The 15,717-nt window shown below is 33.9% G+C and overlaps 1 protein-coding gene across 1 annotated transcript; it reads left to right on the forward strand.

Moving 5' to 3' along the window:
• Positions 1-4,676: 4,676 nt before the first annotated feature.
• LOC139492713 (uncharacterized) lies at positions 4,677-6,524 on the forward strand. The gene has a single exon (XM_071280866.1). The coding sequence runs from the start codon at positions 4,677-4,679 to the stop codon at positions 6,522-6,524; it is 1,848 nt and encodes a 615-aa protein (XP_071136967.1).
• Positions 6,525-15,717: the final 9,193 nt, after the last annotated feature.

A 15,717-nucleotide genomic window follows, 5' to 3' on the forward strand; every position in this document is an offset into this window, starting at 1 on the left:
TGATACGAGGATATCCCCGCGCTTGTTTTTCCTATCATGATTTCCTTGATAGAGGATTGCTGCTCACAAGGAAGCTATTAAACCAAGAAGACCAAATGGTGAAGTTGAAATCATCCCTTCGTAAATTTTACGGACGCCATCAAGAATAGGTTGACCGTTATGGAATAATTGTTTCACAGATGATATCGACTATCTTCCTTAAGTCGTAACTATATCATCCTTCCCTTTTCGCGAATGTGACCTACCAATTTCGACTATTTACCGTAATAAAATAAGTAACACGACGGGTGCCACATGTGGAGCAGGATATGCTTAACCTTCCGGAGCACCTGTGATATATATATGAATACAAACAAGATGCATATATCGTCGTTTTCAAACATAAAGGGGACTTTGAGATTTAAAGTTGAATGCACGAAGGAACTGTAACCCACGCAATATTCCAAACGTTCAAATCAAATAATAAAGTGCACTCAGGAGGGTGCATAAACATATAAGGGGCCCTTCAGTCAGAAACACCCCCGGAAATTTATGTATTTCTATTTTCAAAATCTTTATTGAAATTAAATCACTCCGAATAGCTCAAAAGTATTCGGTATCTCAAAAGAATCCGGATGTTCAAGCCAAAAATAATCTGAAAGTCAAAGAAAAGTGCTGCTGACATGACGTCACGAACCAAACTTCATTAACTGTCAGAGGAGCTGATATGACGACTGCACAGTTATTGCCATGTACACGTAGTAGTTTTTTTCATATATGCATACTTTAACATAAAGACTTTAATAAGCAATAAGAATCTGTAAATAAATATTATTATTTTGTTATCTCCCACCAATAGTCCTGGTCATAGCTCACAGATACAGGTTAGTCAGTTAGAGCAACACGACGAGTGAATCATGTGAAACATGATCTATCTAACCTTTTGAGCTACCCACAATTTTGTGTTGCTCGGTATTAAGGTTTCTACTAGGAGATTGTTATTACATAAACAATTTCAGACTTGGTTGATGAGGTTTCCGTATCTTGCCTGCGACACAAACTCCTCACTCACAGCACGATTTTGTCCGAATTGCAAATCCTAGCTTTTTTTACCAAGATTAATTTAATTCTTAAATTTTACAGCAATACAACAAAAACAAAATGAGCTGGGATTCAGTAAACTTAATATATCTAAGATAGCTGCATAGTTTCATGAACATCTGAGTTGACTTAGTTTCATGAAAATCTAAGTTGACTTGAAAAAGTTATGTCCGAAATTGCAAATCCTAGCTTTTTTTACCAAGATTTCCATTCGTTCGAATTTTCCCTACGAAATGTAGGAGTTCAAACTAGATAAAAATAAATATTCTTCAGTTTCTATTTTGATGCCAAGACTGGTACATGTACGTTATCCTAGTTTATTACAACTGTGGTCAATAAAAACTCAGAGTTTGTTGACTCTGGAATAATTGCCAGTACAAAATAATGTCGTCAGCTTCAAGATCAGAATAAAATAAAAATTAGGAAATTCCTTTACTTCAATAATAACGTTTTATTGTCCTTCCCGTAAAGAGTTCAATGTTTTTTCCTAACTATAAATGGAATCGGGTTTAACTTCTTCATATAGGCTTTCGAATGCATCTTTAAAACCTAAATAACATTATGTTTTAAGTATGCTTTACCCTTTTCACTGATTTTCAATTTCTATCTTTAACCACTTGCTTTATTACTTTATGTCTAAATATAAATTGTCATGTCAACGCTTTATTTTTCTCGGTGACTCCTTGAATATGTAATTTATCTGTTCAATGTTCTGCTATAATACATAATAATAGGTTTCGGTTGTATAAGAAATCGTCTTTACTCCAATTTCTCTACCATCCTTTAAGTTTTTTTTATGACCGTCATTTTGTAATGAAGATAAAAAAAACTAATTCGGAAGTTTTGTTGAAAAAAGTTTTAAAAAAGCGTCATTTGAGAGAGCAGAAGCCTTTCACCAATCCCTACGATAATAGAGCATTCCAAATACAGGCTCTGGTATTATTTTTAGTGCTATACTAACTTATTTTTTCTTATAAACTAATAATATACGTCTATATGAATATTCTTATTTTGTATTTGCAAGTACTCAACGAACGTCTTTAAAACTCCGTCAATTTGTCTTCTATTATCATTGTTACAATCAAGGGTAAGTGTTGAGCCTTAAGGGTGACACTGATAAGTATATTTATGTAAAGCATGCTATTTTTCTTATTATCAAGACTATCTGTTTTAGTTTGTTCGCGATCGCGACCTTTAGAGTCAATTTATTGTCTGACTGAGATTGTAAGTACGAACATTTTGATATTTTAGGTTTTGTGTCAGAATAATATTATTGTATGCATTTATCATTGTCATATCTTTTGTTAAAGCAAAGCCTTGATAGTCCCCTTTTCCTATTACCTGGACTATCTCCTTCGTTTGCTGGAAGCCGCCATTTATTTAAATTGTGTGCGCATGTGCCGCTGGAGGAAAAGAAGACGAAACACGACCTAAAGCACCGTGGACAATCAAGCAATCAAATACCAAAGAAGTACCCACTGATACCATGGGGCACTAACATGTAGCCGTCCCGCTAGACCACACGACCACCTGGGCTTCACAAAACATAAAGCTTTCGGTGGCCGTGTGTTAACTTTCCTCGTCCGTTTTAATCTAGCGTCGAACTACAGTACATGATATATATGCAAAAGCAAATTTTCAGATCTAACATTGTTGGGTTGATGTTTAGACGAGTTGTATATACATAATGTCACAGCAATGTATCACCATCATTGTTGGTGATCCGATGGATAAATCTGTTGTAGAGTTGTCACTGACTCAGACGTACTTATAAATATAATTATTTTCTGAGACTGTATCTTGCATTAATTTGTAGGATCCTTTACTTTAGATAATTGAGCTGATCTGTAACAATAATATCTCCATGCCTTATATATCATGTACTGTAGTACGACGCTAGATTAAAGCTAACGAGGAAAGGTAACACACGGCCACCGGAAGCTTCATTTTTTGTGAATCCCAGGTGGTCGTGTGGTCTAGCGGGACGGCTACAGTGCAGGCGATTTGATATCACGTTATCTCAGTATCATGGGTTCGAATCCCGGCGATGGAAGAACAAAAAATTTGCGAAAGCAAATTTACAGATCTAATATTGTTGGGTTGATGTTTAGACGAGTTGTATATACATAATGTACACAGCCATGTATCACCATCATTGCTGGTGATCCGATGGATAAATCTGTTGTAGAGTTGTCACTGACTCAGACGTACTTATAAATATAATTATTTTCTGTGACTGTATCTTGCATTAATTTTTAGGATCCTTTACTATAGATAATTGAGCTGATCTGTAACAATATCATCTCCATGCCTTATATATCATGTACTGTAGTACGACGCTAGATTAAAACTGACGAGGAAAGGTAACACACGGCCACCGAAAGCTTAATTTTTTGTGAAGCCCAGGTGGTCGTGTGGTCTAGCGGGACGGCTACAGTGCAGGCGATTTGGTGTCACGATATCTCAGTAGCAAACAAAAAAATTGCGAAAGCAAATTTACAGATCTAACATTGTTGGGTTGATGTTTAGACGAGTTGTATGTATATATATATATATATATAGATTACTAAAAAATCCAACATTTCCGGTATGAATAGTTTTAATTCACTAGTACTTTCATGTTTAAATAACAATCTTCAGGTGAAACTATACATGATTAACGTAACTATGTAACGGTAGGTATGTAACGTCATAGTTGTCGTTGAGTATATAAAGGGAGATAAATCGTATTACACTTAGTCTATATATAGAAGTATGGAGCGTCATTATTACACAATAGAAAATGCATAGTTTGCATTCAATCGTGATTTAAATTTTGAAATAAAATGTTTTTCCTTTACTTCTCGTGTAATGTCACAACCCATATTCATTTTATAAAATGGGAATATTTTAAAAAATCCCCCTCCACATTCGTCTAAATGTTTGCTTAGGGGGATTTTTCTGTATTGTGGCTGCCTTATATGTTGTCTATGAATGCGCACTCTTTCTGTTACACTGTTCCCTGTTTGGCCGATATAAATTTCCTGGCAACCATTACATTTAATGCAATAAATTAAGTTCTCGGATTTACAGGTAATGTCTTCGTTGGTAAAAAGTGATAGACCATTAGGTATGTCCATTCCCTTGCCGACATGGATATACGGACATGCTCCACAACGACTATCTCGACATTTTGACACACTGAATGTTCTTTGTTGGTCGAATCGTGCTCGGGTCAATAGTCGTTTAAGGTTTTGTGGTTGCCGTGTACTTTGTAGAAGTGTTTCTGTATTAATTAAACGGCGCATCTTTTCATCCTGATCAAGAATAGGTAAATGTGCCTTTGCAACGGGAATAATTTTAAAGTTCCGGGGATTATGTGTAATAACGAACGGTATTTTATCGTTGTTATTACTCTGCTCCTCGCAGGTGGAGCGTAGTTGGTTGGTTGGGATCTGTTTTGCCATTTGAATTCCCCTTTCTATTAAAGTCTCCCACTTACACCAATTAAAGTCAACCACAACTTAACTAAAGGCGAAAAGTCAGCACTCCAAAATCTAAGAAACGATAAAAGCATAGTAATTAAGCAGGCCGATAAAGGTGGGGCAATAGTAATAATGGATTCAGACTACTATAGAATTAAAGTTGAAGAACAACTCAATGATTCGACATTTTACTCAGAAATTCCTGATAATATAGATCATCTAGTCAAGAGAAGAATGAATACCGTACTGAACAAATACACAACGGCCACTACGGAAAAAGAGTATGATTACTTGAAAAATTTCGAAAGGAAAACGAGTAACTTTTATGGCCTTCCAAAAATCCATAAATCAAAGGAGATCCAATCGGCTATTAATTCTCAGCAAAACGAATACATAAAAGTGCAAAAACCGACGGATCTTAAACTTAGACCCATCATTGCAGGTCCAGCAAGTCCCACTCACAGACTAAGCAACTTTTTAGACATAATTTTGAAACCATTGTGTAAATATGTACCGAGCTATTTAAGAGATGATATAGATTTTCTCTCACACCTGCCAAAAATAGCACCGGTTCACGCTCGTTTAGTAAGCTTCGATGTCACAAGCCTATATACGAACATTCCACACGATTTAGGAATAGAGGCAATACAATATTGGGTTGCAAAACATCGAGATGCAATACCAAATCGATTCACTGTTGACTTTATACTCGATTCTACTAAACTAATTCTTGAAAACAATTCTTTCTATTTCAATGGCAAGAACTATTTGCAACATCGGGGGACAGCAATGGGAACAAAATTTGCACCAACCTATGCAACATTAGTCATGGGCTTCCTTGAACAAAGACTGTATCAAGAAGTTGAAAATAATTTTGGAGTTGAATTTGCAAGAGAATTCGAATTATCATGGAAAAGATACCTTGATGATTGCTTCATTATCTGGAACAAATCCGACGAAGAACTCCAACTATTTTCGGACATACTAAATAACCTTCATACCTCCATAAAATTTACGAAGGATGAAAATTTTAACCAATTACCGTTTCTAGACATTCTTGTTATTAAAGATGGCACTGAAATTAAAACCGATATTTTTTACAAAGGTACTGATACTCATCAGTATTTAGATTTTAATTCGTGCCACCCATCTCATACCAAAAGGAATATCCCCTATTGTTTAGCAAGAAAAATATGTACAGTAGTCGAGGATGAACATTTGAGAGAAGACCGTCTAGAGGAACTACAATCATTTTTGATCAAGCAAAACTATCCAGAGACTTTAATAGAAAGGGGAATTCAAATGGCAAAACAGATCCCAACCAACCAACTACGCTCCACCTGCGAGGAGCAGAGTAATAACAACGATAAAATACCGTTCGTTATTACACATAATCCCCGGAACTTTAAAATTATTCCCGTTGCAAAGGCACATTTACCTATTCTTGATCAGGATGAAAAGATGCGCCGTTTAATTAATACAGAAACACTTCTACAAAGTAAACGGCAACCACAAAACCTTAAACGACTATTGACCCGAGCACGATTCGACCAACAAAGAACATTCAGTGTGTCAAAATGTCGAGATAGTCGTTGTGGAGCATGTCCGTATATCCATGTCGGCAAGGGAATGGACATACCTAATGGTCTATCACTTTTTACCAACGAAGACATTACCTGTAAATCCGAGAACTTAATTTATTGCATTAAATGTAATGGTTGCCAGGAAATTTATATCGGCCAAACAGGGAACAGTGTAACAGAAAGAGTGCGCATTCATAGACAACATATAAGGCAGCCACAATACAGAAAAATCCCCCTAAGCAAACATTTAGACGAATGTGGAGGGGGATTTTTTAAAATATTCCCATTTTATAAAATGAATATGGGTTGTGACATTACACGAGAAGTAAAGGAAAAACATTTTATTTCAAAATTTAAATCACGATTGAATGCAAACTATGCATTTTCTATTGTGTAATAATGACGCTCCATACTTCTATATATAGACTAAGTGTAATACGATTTATCTCCCTTTATATACTCAACGACAACTATGACGTTACATACCTACCGTTACATAGTTACGTTAATCATGTATAGTTTCACCTGAAGATTGTTATTTAAACATGAAAGTACTAGTGAATTAAAACTATTCATACCGGAAATGTTGGATTTTTTAGTAATCTATATATATTTCTATACACAAGAACATTTATTATAGTGATCTTTATATATATATATATATACATATAGTAATTACTATGCGCTGCAGGAAACTATATGCACCTTTCTTCCATACCTCTAAGGTTTTCCTATTGTCAATATAATGCGTTACCATCATGTCTGCCATGTTTCTATTAAAATTCAAGTACTCAGGTATATTGTCATTAATGAGCAGCCTTTTCGTGTGGCGATAAAATACAGACGGATTTCCGTCGAGCCCTTTCGTGATATACACACATTAGAATAGGTCCTTGTCGAGCGTTCTCCTAAAATTGCATTTTAATCATGTTCGGCATGTATCTGTCGAATAGTTCAGGTAAAATAAGTATCTAGTTTAAAACGCTGTTTAGCAAGTACGATAGAAGTTAAGTGGCTATTTTTTACGAAGTATTCTTACTCTTTCTAACCAGGTATTTACAACTTAGGAACCCTTGATTAGACCTGGTGGTTTTGGGTCATATGTTTTTCCTCTAAAAATTATGGTGTGAGTTATGTGTCCCGATACTGCTTCAACCAGCATCCAAACTTTTACCTCGAACTTTAAGCTTTTTGATGGAATGTACTGAAGCATGCATGTTCGACAATGCTTCACTATCAAAATTTCGTCTATAATTCTGTTCCGGTTTATAATGTTCGCCGGGTGTATTATTGATGTTAGTTAGATGAATAAATTTGAAAATAAATTTAAATCGGTTTCGACTAAACATTTTTGTTAATCATTTTGTCTCTTGACTTGGCAGTTTACTATTCCAATATTCAGTTATGGTCGCTTTTCTTACTTAACCCTTATTAAGAATGAGGGCAAAGAATCTTTTTCTGTCAGTCAGTGTCGTTTCTCCAACATTAGGCGAAGCGTGTAGTCTTAAGAATCGTTGAATCCTTTCCCTTCTGGCTATGAAATATCTAGCATACCTACAATAATATCGCAAATTTCATTCCCTTTAAACAACTCATTTCAAAGGTATAGAAAACTTTGCATCATGAGCTCTTGCTCCGCATTGGAAACCTTACGATTATATATATTGTTCCTTGTATAAGCGACATTTGTTCTCTAGTATTCTATGGCAATTATACTTCATCTCATTATTCTTATATATGATATTTTTTTCTCTTATTGAGAACTACAATTTGACACCGTTGTATAAGAGTTGTATCAAGTTTCAATTTTTTTACATTCGTGTAGAAGATTCATACATTGTTATAAATAATGCATAAATCAACACTTCTCAAGCTGTTTCAGTTCTTTGGAAGGGTTGCTTCATCTTTGATATATTCATCATTCCCAATTTCAATTTAAGTATTACTATTATTTGGAAGAGATATAACGTAAATTGGTATTGTCATTTTTTTAGCTGTAGTTGGTACAACTTTTTGGAATTTTGGGTCCTCAATGCTCTTCAACTTTGTACTTGTTTGGCCTTATAACTATTTTGATCTGAGCATCACTGATGAGTCTTATGTAGACGAAAAGCGCGTCTGACGTATTAAATTATAATCCTGGTACCTTTGATAACTATTTTTACTCCATATGTAAAAATAATGGTTAAAATTAATTTGATATATTTATAAATATCGTTATGACTAGCTTTTGAATTAGTACCTATTAGTTTCCTGGACAGTTTTCTGTAAGAAATGTAATGTCATCAGTAAGTAGAGATAGACTATATGTTTCGAATTTCGGTTTGGCATATTCTGTGGTCCAACCGTTTCCTGAAAGTCTGTCTGGCGACGCTCTTCTTCGAATGAAAATATCATAAACCAGGGCTGATGTACCTGCTCATCATTTCTATCGTTTTCTTTTTCTCCTTCGTCACTATCAAATTTAGTTTTTAAGATTTCAATGACGTGGACGCTCCAACACCATAATTGACGCAATATGTGGACTAAATTGGTAAGTTTTTATTAAAAAAAAACCAACAAAATTGGACATACAGTTAGTGCTATAAATAGCAATGTATCATACAAGTATAGGAGAAGCAGTTTTCTTTTATTACAAGATTTACTGACGATCACGCTGAAGCGCTAAAATTGGCATAAAAAGTTATTGTAAAAAACGGAACTCTAAAATTCATTTCGCGGTAGAAATTGTCAGGTTTTGGAATCAACGTGCACACCAAAAGCCATCCTTCAGCTGAAAATATCATTTTGAATATACCAATTTCAAAGTAGATACATGCATATACTATAACTCGTTGTTTATTATTTATCAAATTTCTATATCAACTATCATTAAAAGAGGGACGAAAGATACCAAAGGGATAGTCAAACTCATAAATCTAAAACAAACTGACAACGCCATGGCTAAAAATGAAAAAGACAAACAGAAAAACAATAGTAAACATGACACAACATAGAAAACTAAAGAATAAACAACACGAACCCCACCAAAAACTAGGGGTGATCTCAGGTGCTCCAGAAGGGTAAGCAGATCCTGCTCCACATGTGGCACCCGTCGTGTTGCTTATGTGATTACAAATCCGGTAAATAGTCTAATTCTGTAGGTCACATTCATGAAAGGGAAGGGGATTGGAGTTACGACGTAAGGAACATATCCGATATCATTTGTGAAACAGTTATTCCATAACGGTCAACCAACTCGTGATGGCGTCCGTAAAATTTACGAAGGGATGATTTCAACTTCACCATTTGGAACTCTTGGTTTAATAGCTTCCTTGTGAGCAGTAACCCTCTATCAAGAAAACCCTGATAGGAAATGCAAGCACGGGAATATCGTATCAATCGGGAGATATAAGGCTCAAGACCACAATTAATGATCCCTCTTTTCGTTGTCCACGAATATAGTTCCCTTTAATTATAGTGTATTTTTTCTTTATTTTTTTTCTTTCCCTTCCTCATTCATTTCTTAGCTTTTCTTGGGTGGAAATAAAAGAAGAGAGCTGAAATAAACTTTTGGATGTTTTATTTTAACGGATTTTTATAAGGAAAGAGTGATTAGGCCAGGTGCAAAAAGGTAATATTTACACTTTTCGGAACATCTCTGGACTTGCCTATAGGAGTATGGATGTGTATTGGCCAAATTTGTATGATGTAAAGATGCAATTTTTCTGAAAATTGAAATTGCATATATTATTGGACTTGTACTGTACATTACACACACACACAAAAATTAGACAAAAAGAATAGGTAAAAAATTTTTAAATGCGATCTGTAGTATCCTTTATCTATCATTAAAGTGTACAACATCGGCTTATAATAATTTACATGCTCTATCAGTTGTGTGCGTCTTTTATTAGAAAAATCAGCCATTTGACGTGGCTCGGTACTGATACCTTCCGTCAATGTGTTTGTTTTATCTTTCACTTTTTCTGTTGTGTTTTGTATATGCGACTTTTTGTGTTTCGTTGGTTCTTGTAACGTGACTTTGTACTTTAAGAGTCATTATGTTATTGTTCTATTATATATCATTATGTAACAGTTTTACTATGGAAAAAACGTTGAACGACAAAATTATTTTAAACGCGTAGTGCTATTAACCATTTGTGGATTCTGAGAAATTCTAAAGAACTTCTTGACAATTTTGGATCTCGGTCTAATTCTGAAACTAATTCGAACATATTTTGAATATTTTTAACCCTGTACGCCAACATTCCCCATGTGAAATTATAAAATTGTTTTGTATAAACATTGCACGACAAACTTTCTTCCTATGTGACGTTTTTCTGACGTCAGACACACGAAGCAATGAATTGTATTTTATTTCGATAGATGCTTTGTTGTAAATTGTGGTTTTTTTTTCAAAATTGTAACACAGTAATGACTGCTGTACCCATATTTTGACTATTTTATTTATTAAGTCTGTTTTGTTCTGGCTTCGTTGGAAACAACGGAATTTGGTGAGACTGTCGTACAAATGTGAGGTTTAGCGCTTTAAAACCAGGTTCAATCCAACATTTGAAAATGCCTGTACCAAGTCAGGAATGTGGCAGTTGTTGTCCATTCGTTTATGATGTGTTTTGTCATTTGATTTTGCCATGTCATTAGGGATTTTCTGATTGAATTTTTCTCGGAGTTCAGTTTTTTGTGTTTTAACTTTCTACTTTAGCTTAAAAAAAACAATTTCACAAATTTTGTTCAATTACAATTTTTTATTTTTTTCCAGAAGAAATAATGTATTTAAAATTAAAAAAAAAATCAATGTTCCAGTAAATTTTCATTTTACCCGCGTTTTTTTACTTATAAAAAAGAAGATGTTGTATGATTGCTTATGAGACAACTATCAACAAAAGACTATAGGTCACCGTACGGCCCTCAACAATAAGCAAAGTCCGTACCGCATAGTCAGCTATAATAGGCCCCGATAAGACAATGTAACTCAATTCAAACGAGAAAACTAACGGCCTTAAATATGTAACACATAAACAAACGACAACCACTGAATTACAGGCTTCTGACTTGGGACAGGCACATACATAAATAATGTGGCGGGGTTAAACATGTTAGCGGGATCCCAACCCTCCCCCTAACCGGGGACAGTAGTATAACAGTACAACATAAGAACGAACTATAAAAATCAGTTGAAAAAGGCTTAACTCATCAGATGGACAAAAATACAAATGGACGTGGCTAGGTACTTATACATCCTGACACAAAAAGACGCAATGAACAGATCTGAGAGTACTCGCAGTTATCTGACAGATAGTTCAAAGCTACTTACAACTAATAAAAAAAATCATGCATCTATGACTTCTTGTAGTATGCCCGAATTATGACGTTATGATACTTTAATGTCATAACGAGACTGGATACTTATGCTACACGCTTCATGCTAAAAAATATCAGCTTTTAGATATTCAAACTCAAACTATTGGAAAGCTTGCTAAGTAAGATGCTCGCATCTTGGTACCACTCACAATCCCATGTTTTTATACTTTGAGATCTTATAATATCCCTAGTAATTTCGTATGTTCTAAACCTGCTTAATTTAAAGTGTAAATAATTATATCCTACTAAAGAGACATTAATCTAGTGGATACAGTGTGTTGTATATAAATTATTTTAAATTTATTGGTGGAGGACCGCTTTAGAACAGTTATATTTTTTTTATTTAATATCCGTGTATATGTTGTGTACAAGTTATCAATTTGTACAAATTAATTTGTACAAACAAATTGTACAAATTATAATTTGTATTTTGACTTTGTACAAATTGTAATTTAACAAATAAGTTATAAAGTCGATTAAAAACGTCAGTAGCCAGATTTGTGAACTTAATAAGGCAAGCTGACCAACTTTGCAAAATAAATAGTCAGGATGACAATTTATGTAAATAAAAAAGGTCAGGTTTAACTTATAAAAAAGAAAGGCAAGACAGAGAATTCAACTAAAAAATTACAGGACAAAAGGAGTAGGTTTCAGTAAGAACCCAGACCCCTTTTTGGCCCCAAAATATAGCAGTTTTACAAAATTGTTAAAATGTAAACTCTTAGTTATTTATGGGAAAGAAGAATGCTTCTGTTACATAAATATGGGCTGTTTTTAACAATACAATGCACATATATCGGGTACTAGCATCATCAACTCATGCTAAATTACTGAAATCTTAACAATTTTAGTTTAATTTTTGACGGTTTCCGTCTTGAATGAAAGTTGCCGCATTTGTGTTCATTCTTTATATTGAAATGTAAGTTGTATTTGATGATAATACATAACATATATAAAGGTTGAGGATGAACAAGGATACGGCCACTTTCATTTTTGACAAAAACCATCTGAAAAGTTACATTTTTTGGCATATTTGATAGAATTGGCATATTTAAGCTTGAATCGGAGCGTTTTTAACGACTAAATCAGTAAAAATCTTTCACATAATCTAATTGAATCTACTGAAATAGACACTTAAGCGTTTAAAAAGTGTCCAAAATCTTTCGTCAGATGAACTTGAAATTTGAAGCCATATTCGGCCCTTACCGGACCTAGTCCCTTTTCATTATAGCCTACATAAAAAATCAATTTGTAGCTAGCTCCTTTAGTTGCAGTACTATTTCTAACACAAATCTATAGTAAAATTCTTATATTTGTTATAAAATAAATCAAATAACAGATTTAGCAACTTCTTATCTTGAAATATTTCTGTTTTTTAATTACATGTGACGTTACTTTTTGAGGCGTTGATCCCTTCATGTGACACACTTCGTAGTTCTGTAAACTGTGCATGTGTAGAGTCCGTCCTTAATTGTTATTCGTTGTTATATTCTAAAAAGGCAAACCTTTATTGTACTCAAAATGAGTCGGTCGAACACGCGGGGTTTGGGTGGGGGTGGTGATAGGACGTGCCGTTGGAATAGGTCACCTTTTTCTGGATCAAAATAAGTGAAGACATCGGGAAAACTATCATTAATATATAAGGTCAATAAAGTACACATTACTTGTTGTACGAAAAGCCCTGTATTATTGGATCAGAAGTTTCCTCAGATTTTTTCACAGGGACACAGCCAAAACATGAGCGTCATTTTTATTCCGGAACGGGGTTTCCATCCGTTTCTAGACACATGATTTAAAATTATCACATATTTTAATAACGTCACTGAACTCAGCGTTGGCATTTTCCGATAACAACATGAAGGATTATAACGGTATTCAAAGAGGTTAATGCATCAACTGTAATGAGTGTCCAGAATTCATGGGAAAGTGCAGATGTGACTGCTCTACAACAAAACATTTTCTTTGTCAAATGGTGAAGAGAAAAAAAAATCTCAAACAGACATATCATAGATAGGTGAGGACACAGGCACGACTAACCCCTCTCGTTACTCAAAAGTTCTCTTTATACTATATTAAAGATTTGAGGATTAAAAAAAGTAAAATACTAAAAATACTAAACTCAGAGGAAAATCAAATCGGAAAGTTCCTAATCACATGGCAAAATCAAATGACAAAACACATCAACAACGACTGAACAACAAGTGTCATACTCCTGACTTGGTACAGGCATTTTCAAATGTAGAAAATATTGGTTTAAACTTGGTTTTAAACCTCTCACTTTGTACGACAGTCTAATCAATTTCCGTTAGATTTACAATGATGCGTAAACTAAACAGACATAATAATAAATAGTCAAAATATGGGTACAGCAGTCATCATCGTGTTACAATTTTAAAAGAAAAGATTTAACAGAACATAAAAACATCTATCAAATTAAAAACACATACATTGCTTCGCGTATCTGACGCCAGAAAATGTATACGTCACATATGTTTGTCTATACAAACAATTTTAAAATTTCACATGGACAATGTGAGCATACAGGGTTAAAAAATCGAAAGTATGTAGGAATTCATTTCAGGAATAGACCGAGATTTAAAATAGTCAAAAGTTCTACCGAATTTATAAGATTACACTACGGGATTAAATAATTTAGACGTTTCTGGGTCAACGTATTTTCTAATTTAATATGAGGCAGGCATTACCTGTGAATGGGGACGAAGTCTGTATTAATCTTTTTTTTATTCAAAAATGAAGATTAACGGAAATATTGTAACGTTTCCGATATTGGTTCTGTTGTTAGGGATTTAATTGTGACGTTATTTAAGTTATGACGTCATTTTCAATGTAAACAAAGAAACGCTGTTATCAGGTAACGTTTTTTTCATATCAAACAATTTATATTAAAAATGATTGGGTGTTGAATTCCTTCCTATATATGTTGATAAATATACATTTTATTCAAAGTCTCATGCCAACAAGACCGGAACAAGAAGTAGATCTGAAAAAAAAGTTTTCCCGATTTTATTTTTTTTTAATTTATTTTTCTACCGTAATTGGGGACTTCGTCCCCATATAAAAGAAATAGAATAGAAATATAACATAATGACATATTATAGAACAAAAACATACTGACAGGATCTTTTTAAGTAGGGTCACGTTATAAGAACCAAAGAAACACAAAAAGTCGCACAGCAAAATGAAAGATAATACAAACACATTGGCGGGATGTATAAGTACCGAACCACGTTAAATGGATATCACAGAAAACAATCCAACAGTAAAAGTAATATTAATTATAGAACAAAGACAAATGAAAGAACAATATAACATGTTGTTAAGGTGATAAACAACGTCAGTACGCAGAATCTATACATCAAAACCATCATGTAATATTTGTGAAGTTGATATGGAATATTTATCAACAAGGTCTTGGTACCTTCCGATGAACTTTTTTTAGAAAAAGGCCGAGACGTTCTTTGACATGCCCCTGGTTCATCAACTTTCTGCTCAGACACTGATGACGTTTCAAAAAGTTTGAGTAGGAGCTGCAAGCTCTTGAATATCGAATAAGTTGGGAAATGTATATCCCATATGCAGGTGAAGTAAGTCTGTTGGTATATTGCTAAGGTGGGGAAATTTATAATTTCAAAACTAAAATTGTCTCGTTTGTCATAGACTGTAAGTCAAATTTTAGATATAAGTCTAAAACAAGGCGGAGAAAGCCGTGTCTGTTGTTTTAGGGGATTAATTTTCCTGGATAGAGATTTTTTTCGAGGAATACGTAAATACATGAAAAAAATTGATCATAGTCTGGCTATTTTGCTCACTATTTCGTCGGCTTGAATTAACTATAATCGATATTTCTCAAAATGAAAGTTACCAAGTAACTGTATGAGTGATTTAATGTGTTCTCAACTAAAAATTGTAATTCTCATATGCTATAACATAATTTTTTGACAAATTTAGAATATTTAAGGTCAAATAATATTATATTCTACTAAACTTTTCAATGTCTTGAGAAAATGATTCGATCATGTTCAAAATTCAGATTATTTCTACTATACAGCATTTCTTATAGTATCAACATACGCTCATTTAAAAAAAACAAAAAAAACATACGGCATGACACGGGTTATGTTCTTCTCATATATGTTATGATGGTATGATACTAAACCCCTAACGGGAAGGATTGTGCCTGATGTTCATATGATGAAATCATAATC

The sequence above is a fragment of the Mytilus edulis genome, chromosome 10, assembly GCF_963676685.1.
Source record: "Mytilus edulis chromosome 10, xbMytEdul2.2, whole genome shotgun sequence".
Lineage (NCBI taxonomy): Eukaryota > Metazoa > Mollusca > Bivalvia > Mytilida > Mytilidae > Mytilus > Mytilus edulis.